The sequence below is a fragment of the Cottoperca gobio genome, chromosome 17 (genome assembly GCF_900634415.1).
Source record: "Cottoperca gobio chromosome 17, fCotGob3.1, whole genome shotgun sequence".
In the NCBI taxonomy this organism is placed as follows: Eukaryota; Metazoa; Chordata; class Actinopteri; order Perciformes; family Bovichtidae; genus Cottoperca; species Cottoperca gobio.
Genome location: NC_041371.1, coordinates 12,401,019 through 12,421,294, shown reverse-complemented (window position 1 = coordinate 12,421,294; position 20,276 = coordinate 12,401,019). Strand labels below are relative to the sequence as shown.

Below are 20,276 nucleotides of genomic sequence, written 5' to 3'. Positions count from 1 at the left end.
CTTTTTGGCTCCCCTTCCCCTTGCTTTATTTTTCAACAACCCCATTATCCCCTTCTCTCCACTAAACTGATCACCAAATGTTTGCGAACTCATTTTGGTGCCTCCGACCTCCTACTCCACACACACACACACACACACACACACACACACACACACACACACACACACACACACAGACACACACACACATAGTGTGCGAAACAGAACCAGGGATAGAGGGAGGGGGGAAAGTGAGGGGGGGGAAGGGGAGGGGTTAAGAGAAATGGAGGGAAGGGTTGATGAAAACAACAGATCTCTGCTCCCTAATCCTTTTGTGTCGACGGTGTTAATCCACCCGCGCAAACCCAGCCCCCCACTCGCACCGCTCACCCTCCCTCAACCCCTGCTTCTGCATCATATACCAGGCGCTCCCACCACATAAACAACCGACAGCACTGTAGAAACCAATACTCGTCCCCAGACAGTCAAGCAAAAGTACACGACAGCCGCAGTAGCCCCCTGACAAACACACAACTCAGCCTCAACTCTGTCCCTGCTTTCATCCTCTTCATCTTTGTAGCCACTGGGAACAAGTCTATTCTGGATTGCTTGATTTGTTTGTCTATGCAAACCTATTCTAATCTTGCATCAGCATGTCAATGTGTGTGTATGGGAAATTGCAAAGTATTGTTTTCCCTTTTTGCGTATTTTGCTTTCATGCATTTGCTTCTCTTTGTTTTTGTTCTGCTCTGTTTTGGCTACTGTACATGTAATGAATGCACTTGAGAGCAACACGGTGTATTCACTGCAAGTGTTTTTGTGTAGTGGTCTTGTTTACGAGCTCTAAGAGAGACGGGAGGGTGGATTTGGGTGTCGGTGAGGGGGGGGGGGGGGGGGGGGGGGGCGCAGCGGTTGCCGGGGGAAGAGGAGGTTGTGTCTAATGAGGTCACACCCTGGCAACACGGTGACTCCTCCCACTCAGCCCTCCAACCCCCCCACCTCCCCCATCTTTCCACTTGGCCCTGTCTGAGTGTGCCCACCCACTCAACCCACACACCCCCCCAACCCCCCCCCCCCCCCCCCCCCTTTCACCCTCTGACAGAGAGAGAGAGAGAGAGAGCTCTCCGTGGTGCTGAAAGCTAGAAAAACACATTCGGCAGGCTCCAGTTACAGTGCAGCTGCAAAGGGAAGGCAGGAGACAAAAACAACAAAACTGACTGACTGGAGAAAGAGAATAGGGTATGAGTGCTCGTGACGATGAGTTGAAAAGCGCACAGCAAGAGAAATTGTGTAGGGAATGGAAGGAAAGAGAGGGAGAGAGGATGACGCTCTAGCAGAAGGTGGCTACAGTAGGCAGTGGGCGTGTTCTTGTTGTTGTGATCTATAGTTGGGAAGCCCGGTGTCATCTGCTTAAGCACAGACCGACTGTACAGACCGACTGCACAGACCTGTGCGGACGAGCAGGGCAGAGGGAGCCGGCAGGGAATGCCATAACTGAAAACACATGCCACTGTGCTTTCCCTTCAGGGCACTGTGGATGAGGACTCTTTTCACCTGTGCGACACTCTGAGACATTTTGTGCATTCGGACATATTAAAGTAGAAGGAGAGACATTCCGGGAAAGAAGAAAGACTGAGTGCCTGGTCTGCAACGGCAAGGGGAGTTTGATGTCAGAGTGTTTGAGAGTGCTACTGTGTATTTGTGACATGCTTGCGGTTGCGGGTGCGGTCTGTTGCTACGCTGCGTCTTCCTTCTGTCTCTAGCATGTGCAGATGTGTGGAGCAGTGAAGCTGGCACCTGACTTGGAGTTTGGCACCATCTGGACTGGAGGGGTCACAACTCCCTTTTCTGCCCAGGGGAGGGAGCATTGGACTGGTCACCCAATGGCCCAGCTCCCCTCTAGCACCAGCCTTATCCTGGGTCACAGGGACTCCTTCTAGCAAGTCAATCAGTGGACCATACAATGGATGGAAGTCTATGTGGATTTAAGTGGAATAGTGCATGGGTGCTCCAGCATAGGTCAGAGTTCACTAGTGTGCACTGGATCCATCAGGGGAAGACAGACGACAAGTTAGTCCTCAAACTAGCACGGACAGAGCCCCATTGTAAGTATGCATCATAACACTTGCTTTCACAATGACCCATAAACCCACAAACATATATGTCAGCAAATGCTCATGCTATACACGTCATAATGCATGCAAATGTGGTTGTTTCTCTACTCATCCACATAAAAATCCCAAAAGCAAAGAAAATGTGTCGCATCTGTCTGTGCCTGGGTTTACAGGTAAACCTTTACTTGGCCCACTGTGCCGCACTGATATGTGTGTCTACGTGCATGAGCGCCCACGCACGTTGTCACCAGACTACTGGCCTTGCAATCTTTTTGACATTGTGTCTCTAGAATATCCATGCTGCCCTTCTCCTGTGACACGGTTGCCTGGAAACAGAAACGGTGTGCCACTTTCATTTACTTTAAAAGCAAAGTGCACCTCTGTGTTCCAACTGTTGCAGCTCATGTCAGCTGGGGCAAAGGGTGAGAGAATAGCTGAGATAGAGAAGAGAAACAGAGAAGACGCATAAAGTGAAAGGGAAATAATTAGAATAGAGAGGAAATAAAGCTTTGTTGAGAAAAATTGGTTGCTCAATTGACAGGTTTTATAGAGATTAGCGAATAAGAATATCATTTTACGTCGATGAGTTATGGGAGGACAATCCAATGTGAAAGGCTTGGTTGGTAAAAACAGTGTGATAAACAAGCTGATTCCAGTGCAGACTGCTGCTGCAGGCTTACAGGGATTAGGCAGGCAGGCTTAATTCAGCTCAAACACTGTTTGAACTGTGCCTTCCTATTGCTGCACCCTTAGCAGATCTAACTGGTACACCTTGTTTCTCTTCAGAAACCAAGATGTATTTCCTTTGTACAGCTATAGATCTCCGGCTGTGCCTGTCTACCAGTGATAATCGGGGGCCACTTGACACCATGATCTTGTGCCCTAATTTGAACTCTGCTCCAAGATGGTGATTCCATCTGTTCTGTTGGCTCCTGTCAGCCTTCTACTCGTGCCTGTATAAAGCTATGCTAAGCAGTGTTGAGAATGTGTCATAGGGAGTGGAAGATAAACCCAGTGACCTAGGCACCATGCTGGATTTGATAGAAATACACAAGTTAGAGGGATGCTGAGGATGGCCAGACAATGGCCAGTCTCTCAGTTGGCCCTGCAATCTCCATCTGGCAAGTACCCCCGACCCCCCCCCCCCCCCCCTTGTTGCCCTTGCCTCCGTACACACAAACATACATACAGTTATCACAAACCCCCTCCCCCTCCCCCTCCCCACACGCACTCACACTCAGTGCTTCTCTCACACGTAAACAAGCATGAGTCTTAGGCTGATCTGAAAACATTGACCTACATAAAAGCGTGCACTGTCTTCTTCCCTTCCAACACTGGCCTCTCCAAATTCACATTTGACTGTTGCACATGACATATACTATGTTGCATGCAGTTGTGAAGGTTATTAGGCAAATGTACATGCATGCACACTGAATCACGTCATACACTGTGAGTGAATCACAGTACAATTGCACCAATGTGGATGTATCATTGAAGAGGCTTTTCCTCACAGCAACATCCACAGTCTTTCTCATGACAACGATTCTGTCAGTAATAGTCTTTTTACGGAATCAAAAGGCAGCAAGGACTGAAGAGGATACTAATTTTAGATCTTAAACACAAGAATGATGTTGATATCCGTGTATGCAAAACCATGTATCACAGTCTAGTAAGAGTGGTTCATTTAATCTGTGTGGTTGGTCCCAGGAGTGTTATATTTTCACATCTGAGCCCAGCACATATTGCAACTGCAGAAGATGAAAGCCCTTTTTCAGTTCATTCAGACAGCCAATAATTTTAGCCAGAAAATGTGCAAACCCAACTGAGAAAATGAACAGCCGCTATGGATCCACTGCCAATAAGAAAACTGAAACTGAAGGTTATGAGTAACTGTAGCTAGATAGTGAGTTTCTTTACTGTTTACTATTTAGCGTGAGCTTTATTTGCGAGCTTGTGTGTGTGTGTGTGTGTGTGTGTGTGTGTGTGTGTGTGTGTGTGTGTGTGTGTGAGTGTGTGTGTGTGTGTGTGTGTGTGTGTGTGTGTGTGTGTGTCTGAAACATAAAAAAAACAATAGCAGCATCACACAAACTCTGTGTGACATTATTATGGTGCTGATGCAATCTTCCTCCATCGGTTTTCCTCGCACCAAGGCTGACCTTGAAAAATGGCATAACAGCATGTTTGTTTTGTGACCATACTCTTATATGATGACCTAATAGTCCATAATACTAGTAGTATGTTGTGTATTTATCTCTTCAAGGCAAACAATTATCACTAACACTTTTCCTTATGTCTTCATCAGAATGCTGTGGAAACACTTGAAGAATGATGAGCGCCAAAGAGGAGGAAACTCTCCGTTTTTTCCAGTATGTTGAGGAGAATGGGCTGAGAGCCTACAACGGCCTGGTAGCTCAGAACTTGGACCACGCCAGGAATGAGAAAAATAGGACATTCCTGCAGGAGAAAAACGACAAGAAGAGAAAACAGGAGGAAGCCATAAGGAGGTAAGAAGAAACAAAAACAAATAAAAGGCTTCACAAACGAAAAAACAGACTCATTGACAAAGGTTTTGCACAGAGACATCCTATAAAATACATACTTTTCATACAGTCTTGCTACAGCTCACCAGTTGGATGCTGCTCTCTAAATGCAATCATGTCACTGGGTTCACTTCAGGAAGAGTTTGTAAGGAATTGGGACAAGTGGCCAGAGGGTCCCTTTGGCAATGGCAGGTTGCTGTATTTTAGGGGTTGCCAGTGTGGACTGGTGCACCCCATGATCTGCAGAGGATAATTAATTTTTCACTTTTAGACTTATTTAGGACTTGTCCTTGGATGGAGGTCGTCGCTGCTCCATTTTTGAGATGAAGAGCGTTTACAATTAAGAAGGACTGGGGCGGGCTGTGACAGACAGTGTGTTAGGATTTGAGGATGAGAATGCAACACGTTAAGAGACTTCCGCTTATGCTGTTCGCGATTTAACTTAAGTATACCAAACTATCCTGTTTGTTGTAAGAACATTTTCCAACTGTTTAGAAAGTTGTATCATTGTCAATAAGCTGTTGTAACACCCCTTACAACCTAGTGAAAATGAGTCACATGTGCTGCTGCTCCCTGTTTCACATGTTGTGATGAGCAAGCAGTTCCAGCTGTGCCACAGCGCGCAGCACCACCACTGTGGGGCATCCTGAAACATGAGCGAATAAGCGGCACGCACTTACAACGTGACCAGCATGTGGATGCGTCGTGGTTGTGTTGTGGGGTAGAATAGGGAGCACTGAGTCTCCAGAGTCGTTGTGTTGATAACAGGACATTGCAGAGGGGTTTGGAATGTGTTTGTGCGAAGACTTGGACATCTGTGTTGCTTTGTTCCTCCCCCAAAAAACTAAGGGAAGTCTGAAATTACACCAAGAATCACTGTTGACTTAATTTAGGATTTTGTTTTTGTTTTTTTCAATTTTTTATTGGTTAACGATTATTTGAGCTTTGCTTCAAGACAGTAGCTTTGCTACATCTGCTTTGATTGTTTTCTTTGGCTCTAACATGGAATAATATAATTTTTCATTACATTTTTTTGGACTGATAACTCATCTGAAAAGTATCATTTTAACAAGTCAAGAAACAAAGAGCATTAAATTAAAATTACAATTTTTCTGTCTTTTTTTGTTGTAAAGTATACATTACCCATAAGTAGCATTATCCAATGGAATACATATACCACCTAGAAAGTAGTGTTTTCACATGTTTTCCACTTTGTGATCAAACAATTAATCTAATGATGATCAGTTTGCAGTGGGATGAAATCTATGTCTGGTCAGACACGGTAAAAAGTATTTTAGCAGCTGTTGGGAGTTTTAGCTGTGCATCAGATGATTACATTGATATGACCAGATGTGATTCTTTGTCCTGCGATTTAAAAAAGAGCTGTTTCTCCACTGCCACTTCTTGCATTGTACAGTATGCGTAGTGTATATCACTTGCATGATCAAAGCTGACTTAGAATTCAACTGTATACCATCAGAAGTTCTAAATTACACTCCACAGTCCATCCTGGACTTTCCTTTATCACTTGGCTGCAAATGTCCCTGCTTCCATTGTTAATAGCAGTCTGATGCAGGCCTGTAAAGTAATTTGCTGAATGGGACAGACTGGGCTATGCCTGAGGAAAGTGGCTTCTACTGTCCTGCTATCCTTCCACTGTCTCTCAGCTGTTGCCAAAGCTAAAATATTAATACACAGTCACTGGAGGAAGAGTCTAAAAAATAACTGGATTTTTCATGAGGCCTATAAGTAGGTCAATGAGACGACCCATTTTTACAGTAACTGACTGAGAGCGAGACAGAGTGTGAGGATTCATGTGTGCATGCGTGTGCAAGCACGTGCTTATGTACATGTGCATGCATGGACATGAGCAATAGAAAAATGTGTTTGTGTCAAAGGTAGGAAAAAAAAACAAATGGCCTCTGTGATTGTGTGAGGGCGAAAGAGCTTGTTAGAGCAAATGCATTTAAGAGTGGGGGGGGGGAGAAAAAAAACCTGTTAGAGAGAGAGATTAAGTGTGAGCTCAGTTGTAGGAGATGTGTTCTGCCTGGTGACAGCTGGAACAGCCATAGGCCAATCAGATCAGCACGTTAGGTTTGAGTGAGGCGGGCCTTCCTGCCTGCTGCTGTCTCACTCTGGGTTTCTTTTATTGTATTTCATCAGAAGTTATTCACATACATACACACACACACGCACGCACACGCACACTCACACGCACACACACACACACACACACACACACACACACACACACACATATAGATGCCCACAAATTTACTTAAACGCGCAAGTGTATTCATAATCACACACACACGCACACAAACCACACACTTACATTTACTTATATTTACATATGCTTGCAAATTTCAAACGACTGCTTTCGTTTCTTTACCCTTTGTGCACGCATTCGCATTTCAATCTTTTTTTCCCCTCAAGATCTCCTTTTTTTTTTTCCTGTGATGTTGTTTTTCCTGTCGCATGGTGTCACAGGGAGAGAGCCAGAGCTGCCCGACGACAAGTCAACTCCAACTGGTCCAAGTGCACCTGTGGTCTGTCCTCTAGCCAATCACTGGGCAAATATCCTATAAATAATCCAGTCACCACTACTCCAGTCACACCCACCCACCAACACACACAATCCATGTATATGATTGTGCATGCACACAGTCACAGCAGATTCACACCCAAAACATATGAGAGGGTTGACACCTGTAGCAGAATGCCGTGGAAGATCCTGATTGGCTAAAACGTTTTCAACATTTAATAAATACACTAAGCACTAACAATTACAAACGAAAAACAGTATGGGAAGTATGTTCACATTAATAAAGTGTTGTATATATACATTTATTCACAGCTCCATTCTAATGGCGTCGCATGCAGAGCAGTACATCTTCTCAATTTTTCTCCCAGTTGTGCTTTTCCTTCTTTAACCATTAGCCATTGGTCCTTTGTCGTCGATGCTAAATTTCCCTAATTCCTAGTAATAGTTTTTTTGCTTGCTACTAGCAATATCTTAACCAAATATCTATCACTCACCAGAACCCTTTCTTCAGAGAAATGACAGATAAAGTACTTATCAACTCATAGGGATCTTATGTCCCAGTATTTGTTGAAGCATTTTACACATACCATTTCCCAAAACACAATTATTTTCTGACATTTCCAAAAAGCATGTGAGTGATCAACATCATATAATCCCCACTCTCTCCACCATTTATGATATCTGTGCATCTGCTTACTTTTCACTTTCAGTGTAATAAAGAAACGGATAAAAAGATTTACAGGAATATTCCCTCAATGTCTGTGAATTGGTGGATTTATGGTGTGTCTTGGTTTGTCAATCATCATCGGAAATTTCAGCATTAAGCTGTTTTTCATCATGTCTCCTTATATATTTAGTTGAGTGCTCATCATTAGTAAAATCTCTGATATAATGCCAAAATGATTCTTATATTACTTTTTTTACATGCTTTGATTATAGATGACACCATTCACTTCCCTGAAGGGATCTGCTTTGATTTCTTTTCTTGTAGTAATCCCTCGGTTGAAGGTATCTGTAGAATACATGTGTCCCAAAATCAGATTTCTCTCTCAGATTTATAAAAATCTCTCAAATTCTCCTTTTTCCAAAATAGACCAAGCTGTTATTTCCTTTGCTGCCCATTGCTTACATCCCTGGTCATATTGAACTGGTTTTAAAATGACTATCCTAAGCTACCCATTGTAATATATTTATATCTTTCTGAATCTTATACATTTTGGAACTTTTAAAACAACAAATCTAACACGTGTTCTGTTATTAATTCCAAATTATTATGAATATATATTATTCTTTTATAATTGTTTATCTCCAATCATTTTGAATGATCAATAAACAGGTATCAGCTGAGCAGCACAAAAGTACTCTTTTGTCCTCCCAGACAAATATTTTCAGGGACAATTTAGCCAAAACATTGTATACACAAAATGCATTAATAATCACTCATCATGTGATTTGGTCTTTTTCCGCATTTTATTTATTTCAAATAACACTGGCAATGTGGCTCGACAGGTTTGCATCAGTCACCTCTCTTCTCTTGTATCCCCACTGTCATCTTTAAACAAAATCTGATGCGGTTATAATGTGCACATGATGTGCACATGAGCTTTATTAATAATGTGCGGTGGTAGCTGGTTTTGTGGTTTCTATGGGTGCCCTGTTGCTAGGCAAAGTTAAGCCCCTGACCAATGAGCCCACCCCACCAAGCACCTTCTGTTTAGCAGCTGGCCGGGAGGGAGTCAGAGTCAGCAAAGTCACACACTGAGGGGTTACAAACAATCCCATACATACACTCCCACATGGGTGCACACACTCACACAAGATAGATATTTGTGAAGCCACACATGCAAATTCATCTTGTTTCATGCCACCATTTAAATCTCTGACAATAAGCTTAATTGTGGCTCTGATATGAGAATAAAGAAATACATCAACTGCAGAGATCAAGTGTGTTTCGATTGCATGCTTATCATGTACAAAACATTTTCCCTGAAAAAAGACGAATCTTGAGCTTGTTTATTCTGCAATACACACATACACACACACTCTCTCACACACACACACACACACACACACACAAACACACACACACACTCACACACTCACACACACACACACACACACACACAAACACACAAACACACGTACACACATCCTTTGTTTCCCCTATTACCACACACAACTCAGACATCATTAAAAATCCATTCAGGCCAATCATTCATTTATAGAGATTGATTGTGTACAGGCGGAGGGACTTCCATGGTGTCAATATGTGTGTGTTTGTGTGAGCGGCATCAGTCATATTCAGGGTTAAACTGAAATCAATGCTTTGCCCTATAAAAAGATACCCTGTTTTCTGTGGCACTAACATTCCTGTTTTTGTTAACTTAGTGCTCTCATCATTTGAGCCACTTACATGAAATGCAAATACACATGCACATGCCATGATGACTCTGTATGTCAGGGTGTGTTGCTTTTACTGTCTCCTGACAAGAACAGTTTGCAGGGGATGAAGTGTCAAGAGTTATGCCTCTTTTTCAGCACCAATAATGAAAACTAATGTTATATTTAGTACATTTGATATTGTTTAATTATTTTGCATCAGATGTCATGTTCTTATTATTCATATTTAAATCTCTCTCTCGCTCTCTCTCTCTCTCTCTCTCTCTCTCTCTCTCTCTCTCTCTCTCTCTCTCTCTCTCTCTCTCTCTTGCTTCCTTTCTTTCTGTTTTAGGACAGGTGAGGACATTGCCACTGAAGGCAAGCACTTACGCATGGGCTCCATTACCATGCCGGACCCCCAGGAACGCATGCCTATGCCCCACCCGCATGCCCTCGCCTGTGGGCAGGGCTTCTCCGTTCGATCCCAGTCCCTCCACTCTGTCGGCGGTGGGAATAGTGGGGGCGGGGGAGAAGAGGAGGTAGGAAGCCCGACCTCTAGGAAACAGCCCCCACCTAAGCCCAGGAGGGATCCAGCCACCAAGCTGAGCATGTCGTCTGAGGCTGTGGACCACAGTCCCACGTCCACCTGCCACGGGGAGAGATGTGACGGTGAGTGGTGGTGGCACTTCACACCAAAACTGCTGCACTATATATAGCTGTTCTCTGCAGTGCCCTCCTCAACATTGTTTCTCCTACAATGACATGACATCTAGCTATTCATTGCACACTTCACTTGAAGTACCATTGTGGCAAATTGATGTAAAAAGAGTTAAACCATACTTAACACATTTGGGGTGCACTACATAGTAATAAAGATGCGATAGCCTGCAGTTCAATGAACTACATATGAAGGAATGTTTAAAAGAGTCTGACAAGATTTGTGCTGCTCTACACTGACTAGTCTCGTCACAGTTTGCCTATTGTGTGAGATAAAACCTTTCCATAGTATGTGTGAATGACTGTGGACCAATGTACACATATTCCAGATTAATGAAGTACACTTTCTGTTACTGTCAGATACACAAATATGCAGGTTGTTCACATATTTTCTCTTGACCCACAGATAAATTAGATCGTATACTGACTCAGAATTGTATAATAACATGTTGAGCCATGAGTGAAATCATCATAATGTGATGCATATTAATTACTTTTTGTGCTGTTACCAACCTCTGGGCTTTGGAAAATATAGACTCCTACATCATTGTGTGTTTTGTGTTAGCTGCACTTTAAGGCCATGGCAGATTGTGCTTATTCGGGAATTTAATGGTCATGCTATTTAGAGACTCTGGAGAAGTAAAGGAAGATGGCAAATGTTCATTGTTCATAGCAGCGAAAAATATTTATAATGAAGAAAAAAAACAAAAGAAGGAAGAAATAAAAGGGAGTGCTGCACTGGGTCAAGAAACTAGGTGTTAGTGATGTTGACGTAAAAAGACAGGTGCTTTTCAAGGATATGGCAAGTAGTCGAGCAAGGCAAAATAAATGATGATTGTTCAGCTTACTTTTACGTCCATGGTATTGTTTGGCAGTCTGATAGTAAGTAACGCGTTTTGACATAACAAGTCTTCAGTCTAACATTTTAAACATATTAACATTTATAAATGTAATCATTTTAGCTTATCTTTGGTTTTCAGTTGTTATATATCCACTATGTCTTCACTCATTAGCTTTCCCAGGCTTTGAATGCTGTCCAAGTTTCTATTGCTGAGAGTAATGTCCTGATATCATCAATACAGTAACACGCTCTGTGTAGTAAGTTGAAGCTCCGGTAACTTCATCCTAGAAAATGGTGCTGGCTATAGGAAGTTATTGGCCACACAGTCAGCTGTCAAAGCTGTTTTCAGTGCACATAAGAAGTGTCTTGACTTGTCATTTAAGACTTACTTGTATATTTGTACAAGGCAAATTACCAATGAAGACCAAACAATTTTCCTTCCAGATAAAACTGGCAATGCCAAAATGTAGAGATGCCTTGATTAAGATTGAGTGGGAGCACGCTGAATAAATTTCAATCAATTTTCTGAAACAAAATAAACAAACACAATATGCCTGTTTGGCCATGGATGAAAAAGAGGGCATGATTATAGTACATCAGCTCCGTGTAAGAAAAGCTTTAATGAATAGGACCTGAATTAATTGAGCAAAAGTAATGTTTCCCTAGAGCCACAGATACAATCACTGCCTGAGCAAATGCACACAGCTAAACAGTTGTATTACTAACTGTACATGTGCTGAGCACAAACACAAAATAACAAGCATTGCAAAATGAAACTGATATTTAAGCTATAATACTAGTATTTGAGTCAGGTGCTGAGCAAAAAGATTTAGAGGTTTCAGGAAGCTTTGACTCCATTTCACTTTGGATGCTTTGTTGCCAACATGATGTTTAGGGAGTCGCCCAGCCGGGCTCAGATTGGTGGGGATCTCTCTATGTGCACACAGATCTTCCTGGGCACCACGGCAACCATCCCACAGAAACAAGACCCCCTGCAGCCCAGCCAATCACAGAATCACTAAGCAGCTCCAGCCAATGGGGCTCGAGAGATGCTGAAGTCTGAGGCTTCGGAGCCAATCAGAGTGAGAGTGTGGGGGTGTCCCTGGCTGAGGGGGGGGGGGTTGCGTGCTCTGTAGCTGGCGCTGTAGCGGGAAGGGGAGGAGCTTGTCCGAGTAGAATTCATTCAGGAGGAGCGATTGACCTAGATTCGTTTTCCCCAGGAGGAGAGGGAGGGGGAGGGGGTTTGCGGGTAAACACATTCGCTGCAGGGGGAGGGGGAGAAGAGGGAGCAACAGAGAGAAGAGAAGGGACATGGAGTAAGAGATGTTTGGAGGGACGGATTCATCATCAGTGCTGAAGCAGAACTCGAGATCCACCGTGCAAACCTGTTATTGTAATAATGCATTTGGTATATCAAAAGAGGCATAGTTACTTATTACTATATGCACACAATCCCACAAAGAAAGGGAGAGAGAGAGTACAGAAGTCTCATGACGGGTCAACACATACCGGGAACACATCTGGATTGAACCAAATCTTATTTTTGTTATCTTCTATAAACACCTTAGTAATGGCAATGGCAGTGATGACGCGACAATGGAAACAAAAGACCTGTTTCCTCAGCATCATCAACGTCAACTTGGATATTTCTTTTCAAAGTTTTGTTTCACCTACTGGATTTTCTTGACTTCATTCATTGCACTCGCTCTAGTTATGTTCTCAATTTAAATAAAGGACTCTAATCTATCCATCTATCTGCCTAGCTATCTATCTATATCCGTGACCGTAATTTCCTGCAACATATTCTGCAAAACTATACATCCAGACACCTACACAGTTAGACGAAAGATTGACTTACATACGTATAAAATGTGTACATGCATGCCCTAATTTCCTTCTCTGAATGTGTAGGCATGTGCATTGTGTGCGTGCTTGTGTGCACATAAAGATGGTGGTGAGTCATACAATTACGGGAAGTATGCGTGTGTCTGGGCCATCTGGCATCTGAATTATTAAAGGTGTAAAATCTGCAGTTTTAGGATTTCAGACATGGTCCGGCTCTTAACTACACTTATATCCCCCTGCCTATCAGAGAAAGGGACACTCTTAACCAAACATCCCAGTATCTGACCTAGAAATACTGCGCGAACATCTCAGTAGTAAAGAGTGCTGGGTACTGTGGCTAAACTAGCATTAGGACCGCATTGTACAGTAGTATCTAGTTGACGTGAACACTGTACCATAGCCTCACTGCACCACATCTAAAGACATTTACACTGCAATGCTACGTCACCACTATCAGAAAGAAGTTTCACAGTGTGTGTGACCCAGATACTATACTCACATACTGCTCCACTGCCGTATATGTGACCTATAAATATGCATATGCCTCAACTATTCCCACAAATTTTCAAGATTTTGCTCTCAGCCTACCGCAAAACTGCAGTAGGCTATATATTAATGATAATGATTCACTTGATGATAAAGGATTCTCGCAAAAATAGATATTCGACAAATTCAGTACTGCGTTGCGTATGACAGCTGTGCAGAACGCTGCAACAGAAGAGTAATTGGGCAACATGGGTCAGAATGACAAAAACAAATAATATACAATATACTCTCTGTTGTCAGGTAATGCTTGTCAATGTGATTCTTTCCAGTGGATTTGTGCTTTAACTTTCTTCCTCTCTATTCTTTAGAAGCTCACGGATGCAGTGAGGACTGCAGGAGGGTGCCGCCACCCAAACCTAAGAGGAACCCCAACACACAACTGAGTGTTTCCTTTGATGAGTCCTTCATCAAGAGCCACGGCGGGGCTTGCAGACCCCTCCACCACGTCACCTCCCCCTGCGAACGCGACCACTCGCCTCCACAGAGTGATGAGAGCCCTACAGACGACTGTGAAGATGAACCTGTCTACATAGAGATGGGCGGGATTGATGTCGGAGCACGAGAACCCGTGAAGAGTGAGGATGAGGAGCCGGGAGAGTCTGTGTACGAGGAGATGAAGTACCCAGCTCTGGATGACATGGAGTACCGCACGGACCCCGTGGGATGCCGCTCCGCGTGCCCCACCCCGGCACCCTATGACCCCGAACCTCTCAGTCGCTGCTCGACACCTCGAAACATTCCACTCTGTGACATTCCTGCACCCTTCCCCAATTTACTCACCCATCGGCCTCCGCTGCTGGTGTTCCCACCGGCGCCGGCCCAGTGCTCGCCCAACTCAGACGAGTCTCCCCTCACCCCTCTAGATGTAGCCAAATTGCCCATGCTGGAGAACCAATCCTACAGTAAATCTCCAACATCATCCAACGAGCCACCCTCCTCTGCTCACATCCGCAGGGAGCTCACTGCCACCCCGACCCTCACCGTCTCTGGCCGCTCCTCTGCACCTCCACTACCCTGTACCCTCTACAAATCCTCCTCCTCTTCCTCCTATCAGCGCAGCCACTCTGCTTGCCCATCGCCGGTCAGCATGGGCCGCTGTCTCACCCCTCTCAGCCTCATGCGTACACCTCCCTTTGACACTCCAATGCCATTCCCCGGGGGTCTGCCACGGAGCGCCTCTGCCACCCCTCACGGCAAAGGCTCGCCACCTCAAGACGGTGTGGGCCGACTCCATGGCTCTATGCAGAATGTGTCAACAGGGCGTTCACGGACTCCCACCAGCCCACTGGACGAACTAACCAACCTGTTCACAACTGGCAGGAACATGCTGAAGAAAAATGCCAGTGGCAGGAAGTCTAAAGAGCCTGGAGAGAGTGAGTCATTTCACACATTTGTGTCCTTATTTTGGAACTGAAAAGAGCACAAACACAAGCTCATATTTATGTATTTCTCTTTCATTCTTGAAGAGTATAGACAACTGCATCTCCTTTCATAAAGCTTACCCTGCATGAAAGTATCCTCATTTCGTAAGAGAGACTGGCTTAGTTAAGAGAGTTAATGAGAAAGCAACCCTACCACCACTAGAGAGAAGATGCAAAGTCTCACAATAACAAACGGGAGAGCAGGAGTAACGTCTCAGAGTGTTTATGGACGACATGGACGTGTCAGTGTCTAAATGCTTTGTCTGCAGTAAACTCTGTAGCAAAAAATAAGTAGTCTTGAGTTCCCTAATCAGTGTAATTTATCCCTGTTTTGGATTCACACGTGTAACCCTGCTAAATTAGGAGGCTGTGCAGAGAATGCACCACTTTTACTGTACCATGCATGATGTTTGTGGCGCTCTCTATTTGTTTAATCTAGGCCTGGCCAGCGAGCCAAGTCTGATACAGATCGTATGATTTAATTTTATGGGATTAGAGTCTAAAGCGGACAGCAGGTCCCTCAAACCTACTGATGGCATTAGGCCATAAGGCGGCATTACTTTTAAATATGTAAACATCATGTTTAAATACAGATAGCCATGCCGCACGCAAGACTTCAACCATTACTTGCTCATAATAATATAAATACGCAAGTTGCTTAAAGTTTCCAAAAAAGATGTAAAAACATCAAACCACTTATGCTCACATTATTATATGGCTTCATAAGGTAAGTCTTGTTCCAGCAGCAGTATCAGTCAGTTACAAATTAACGTTCTCTTTCTCATGCACAATGCAACCTTTTATTTTTTTTGTTAAAATAGTCATGGTAAACCTGAATATTTTGAAATGATTGTAAAATAATAAAAGGTTGATGCCATTAAACCAAACTAAATAATCAAGAGGGTGTTTCATAAATGCATGAAGGATAGTGTAGTTCATGTAGAGGCATGTCATGCATTATTTGAAAAGGGTCACTAATAAATTAATATAGAGCATCTGATCATTTAGAGGGAGGTTTGACATGACATCTATAGCTGAGCTGTACAATGTGAAATCATTTAAAAAATATAACTAAAACCCTTCATCAAATGCTCCAAAACTGTATGAAATGTATTCAAGCGTATTTTGTACATAAATCACAAAAGAACTACAAAGAGTCCACACTTCCATCCTTACTCTACGCTCTTAGCAACTACAACATAGCAACAGTGGAAGGAGGAGAAATCCCTGTTTCTTATTTGCAGATTCCCTCCCCATGGGTAATGCAGCCAATCACAGCTCAGGGCATGCCGGTCTACAGTAAAACTGAGCAATGAGCTCCTGATGGGAATAACTAGGGCTCTGAACTCAAATCTGCACCTGATCAGAGGATTTCAGATTCTCTTTTCTGTCCAATCAGCACATACTCCACTCGTGATTGAGCCAATCAGGTAGCTGTGGCTGCTGTGCAGATGGGTATAGTGGAAGCTGAGACAATTTATGTTTTTTTGCTATTTTTGACTACATGTGCCAATTGGTTCACATTTATTTATTTATTTTTAATCCTGCACTGTCCTCAATATACTGTATCTGTGGAATTACTGTCTTACATTAAGTGATAGTTAGAATGTCAATGGGTGCATTCAGGTGCCAGGAAGTCCCAGTGATGTCTTACCAATGAGCCCTTTGACAGTAGTTTGTTCTTTAGCCCCATATGATTTGTAAACAGTATGCATATGCTTTCTATGCATCAAAGGTGACCTGTGCTGACAGGTCTTTGTCATTAATTGTATTATCCAAACACCTGTGTACAAGCGCCACTTGGGGCTAAAGGACTGACAGCGTGTGTGTGTGTGTGTGTGTGTGTGTGTGTGTGTGTGTGTGTGTGTGTGTGTGTGTGTGTGTGTCTCTTCCTTTCTGAGGCGATAGAGGCAGCAACAGCTAGTCTGACCCATTTAACAACTGGTTAATCGTCACATGATAATGGACTTCTTTGCATGCTACTGTATGTTAAAGTCCATATAAAAAGCACATACAGGCACAGCCTGAATGGAAATCAATCATGCACACATTTTTGTTTTTGCCTTTATTGAGCGTTGAATCAGTGACATACATACAATTCCAGTTTTTAAGCACACATCCTGGAAGTACAGTGAAGAAAATACAATATTAACTAAAAATGTGTGATTTGAATTGACTGAACTGAAAAAAAATGTAAAACAATTAATGAGAATGATTATTATATACCACGATGAACACCATTATAATGCCTGTTAGCCCACATATTGACCCATCTACACCAGTCATCTAAAGCAGTCATCTACTGTCACTGCTTCAGTAAGTAGTGAGTGACACCTAGAGGACATATGGTGGTAGTGCGGAAACTTGAAACAAGAGTATTCTTTCTGTATTTTTTCTATCAAATATGCAATTGACAATTCAAATGTATACATTATTGAGTATTTTCAATGCATTCTAAACTACAGCAGAATATGGTGGGATGTTATAACCATTTAAGTGTTTATCTTTTAAAATTGTTGTTTCCTGTTGTTTTACAGCTGAGTCCAAAAGCAAGTCACACAGCGAGTCCAAGCGTGAGGGCAAGGAGCGCCACAGCCACAGTCACAGCAAGGAGTCCAAGCGAGACTCCAAGGATCGCCACAGCAAAGAGTCTTCTCACCGCAGAGACAAAGACAAGGACAGAGACAAGGACAGAGACAAAGACAGAGACAAAGACAGAGACAAAGAAAAAGACAGAGACAAAGACAGACAAAAAGACAAGGACAAAGACAGACAAAAAGACAAAGACAGACAGAAAGACAGAGATAAAGACAAAGACAAAGAAAGAGACAAAGATAAAGATAAAGAAAGAGGAAGCAGCAATGCAGAGCCACTTCCACACAGACGCAACAGTAAAGACCGTACTTATAGCGTTGGAGATGCCCCACCTGTCCGCAGGGATAGCAGGGACCAAGGCTGCAGCAGTGTGGAGCCCATTCCATTGATAAGAAGAGACTCCAAGGACAGAGGGCTCAGCAATGGTGACCTGATGCTAAGGAGAGACAGCAAAGATCGGGGCGGGGGACATGCAATGGATTCTTTGTTGAGACAAGACAGCAAAGACAGAGAGAGACTGTTAGATCAGCCCCCTGAGCTGTTACCAAAACAAGAAAGCAAGGAAAGAGCAAGAAACGGTGTAGACTCTAGACATGAAAGCAAAGAGAGACTGCTGGATCAGCCGCCTGAGCTCTTACCACGACAGGATAGCAAAGAGAGAGCCAGGAACGGTGTGGACTCAAAGCCTGAAAGCAGAGACAGGCCACCTGAGCTTCTCCCCCGACAAGAGAGCAAAGACAGAGCTAGAACTGGAGCAGAATATAGGCATGATAGCAAAGACCACCGTCCGGATCTGTTACCCCCACAGGATATCAAAGAGAGAGCGAGAAATGACGTGGAACATAGACATGAAGGTAGAATAGACCAGCCACCTGAGATCCTACCCCGACAAGAAACATCCAGAAGCATCAATAGCAAGGACAGGGTTGGCTACAGCTCTGAATCCAAGCATGAGGGGAGAGATAGGAGCTGCCACAACGGGGTAGATCTCCTTCCTCCTCCTCTGCCTAGGCAGGACAGTAAAGATCTGAGCAAAACTGGACTCGAAATGAGACGGGACAGCAAAGACAGAAGTCCAAATGGCTCAGAGCAGCATCATTATGATGTCAAAAGCACCAAGAGCCCTTCTGCAATGGAGTATAGGTGTGATAGTAAAGAGCGAGGATACAGATCAGATGGCACGCCAAGACGAGATATCAGAGCAAATCACAGCACGGACCAATCAAAAGCACAAGAAAGGAATGGCAGCACAGTGTCAGGGCAGCATTCATCCACAACAACACCTACTCACCACGGGAGATCGTCTGGAAGCCCACCAATGACCACGGGAACAGGAAATGGTGAGGGTTAAAACCTCAAATACATCAAATAATCTAGAATTGATCATATAACCTTTTATGGCAAAAAGCATTTTTATTACCTATGACCAAACTTGTGCTTTCGCCGCCCTTTGTAGATCTAAAAGCACCACCTAAGTATGGCCGCTCACCTTCTATGCCCGCTAACCCCTCCCCAATGGGAACTCCACAAAGGAAAGCAGCAGAGACACAACAAAGTCAGGTATGCAGATTTGCTTGTTTTTCTTTACTTACATCTTTAACCAGACATTTCTGTATTATTTCTCTGTGTCCCTCTTACCGGTTTGAATTGTTCTATAAAAAAGTTATGTGATGTCCTTGTGTGCACCAATCAGGATTTAGCCATTAGATGTCATACAATTGCAACGTCTTGGGTTGGATTTCGGCCTTGGGTTTTTGTGGCCCCCCCCACCCCCCATTTCTACACTGTCCTCATTCAAATAAAGACAAAATGCCCAAGAAAATAAAAGTTCATTCAAGCCATTCAAATCTTATCAAACTACTAATAAATAAATAGTATATTACTCTTTATTGTTTTACTTTGAATGTTGCTTGTTTAGTCATTAATAATTCAACACTGAAGAGCCATTTTTAGGGCCTTTAAAGTGTGCAACTTACTTTGAAGTCAAGCTGTATTCGCTTCACTTAATGCATTGATTCTACCATTCAGATGCCCCAGATGCCATGGATCTGTGGAGACAGCACCATGCTAGAGCAGATCGAGAGGAAACGCACCCTCTGCATGGAGATCCGCTCCAAACAACATCCATACCTGCAGAGATCTTTGGAGAGGCCTCCTCCTCCTCCTCCGGACAGGAGCGAGGACAGGCACCAGGAGCGGAGTCAGTGCAAACAACAAAATGCATCTGTCCTCCCAGGCTGGGGGAAAAGCAGCGGGGCCAAAAAGATCCGTCCTCCCCCTTACCCTACACAGAAAACCGTATTCTGGGACACGGCCATCTGACAGTAACAACACAGTTAAACCTCCCTGCCACACAACCCCCAATTACCCACTCCCTCTTTCCTCTGGGCTGTGCTGATTCTTCCCTGCAACATCAGGGGCGTCAGGACAGCCAATAAGAGCACCAGGGGGATGATACTCGCTGATGTCAAAGGACAATGGTGGTTACCATAGCAATATTTCTGCTCGTTCAGGTTGTCATGTTTTCTTATCATCACTGGTGATATTTGATATTTTTCTATTTCCTGTGACTGGATTCTTGTAATATAATTAGTAGAATAGATATTTGATGAATAGATATTTTCTAAATGAGATGGGGATTAAAACGCATCTTAAATGATGTATAGTAGATGTAGATGCAATCTAATGTTTGCTTTTATGTTATTTTTGTTTTGGTTATTCTACATTTGAAAGCATTATCTATCAATACTTGTA

The 20,276-nt window shown here is 43.4% G+C and overlaps 1 protein-coding gene across 1 annotated transcript in view; it reads left to right on the top strand.

Moving 5' to 3' along the window:
- The first annotated feature begins 1,117 nt into the window (after positions 1–1,117).
- nyap2b (neuronal tyrosine-phosphorylated phosphoinositide-3-kinase adaptor 2b) overlaps positions 1,118–20,276 on the top strand; it is a 19,967-nt gene continuing 808 nt past the window's right edge. Inside the window, exons 1-7 of the mRNA XM_029454184.1 lie at positions 1,118–2,084; positions 4,396–4,597; positions 9,910–10,226; positions 13,815–14,879; positions 17,465–18,862; positions 18,979–19,082; positions 19,551–20,276. The exon at positions 19,551–20,276 is cut by the window's right edge and continues 808 nt beyond it. Of these exons, the coding sequence (XP_029310044.1) occupies positions 4,419–4,597; positions 9,910–10,226; positions 13,815–14,879; positions 17,465–18,862; positions 18,979–19,082; positions 19,551–19,844 (3,357 nt within the window). The 5' untranslated portion in view covers positions 1,118–2,084; positions 4,396–4,418 and the 3' untranslated portion in view covers positions 19,845–20,276. The remainder of the gene's footprint in view (positions 2,085–4,395; positions 4,598–9,909; positions 10,227–13,814; positions 14,880–17,464; positions 18,863–18,978; positions 19,083–19,550) is intronic.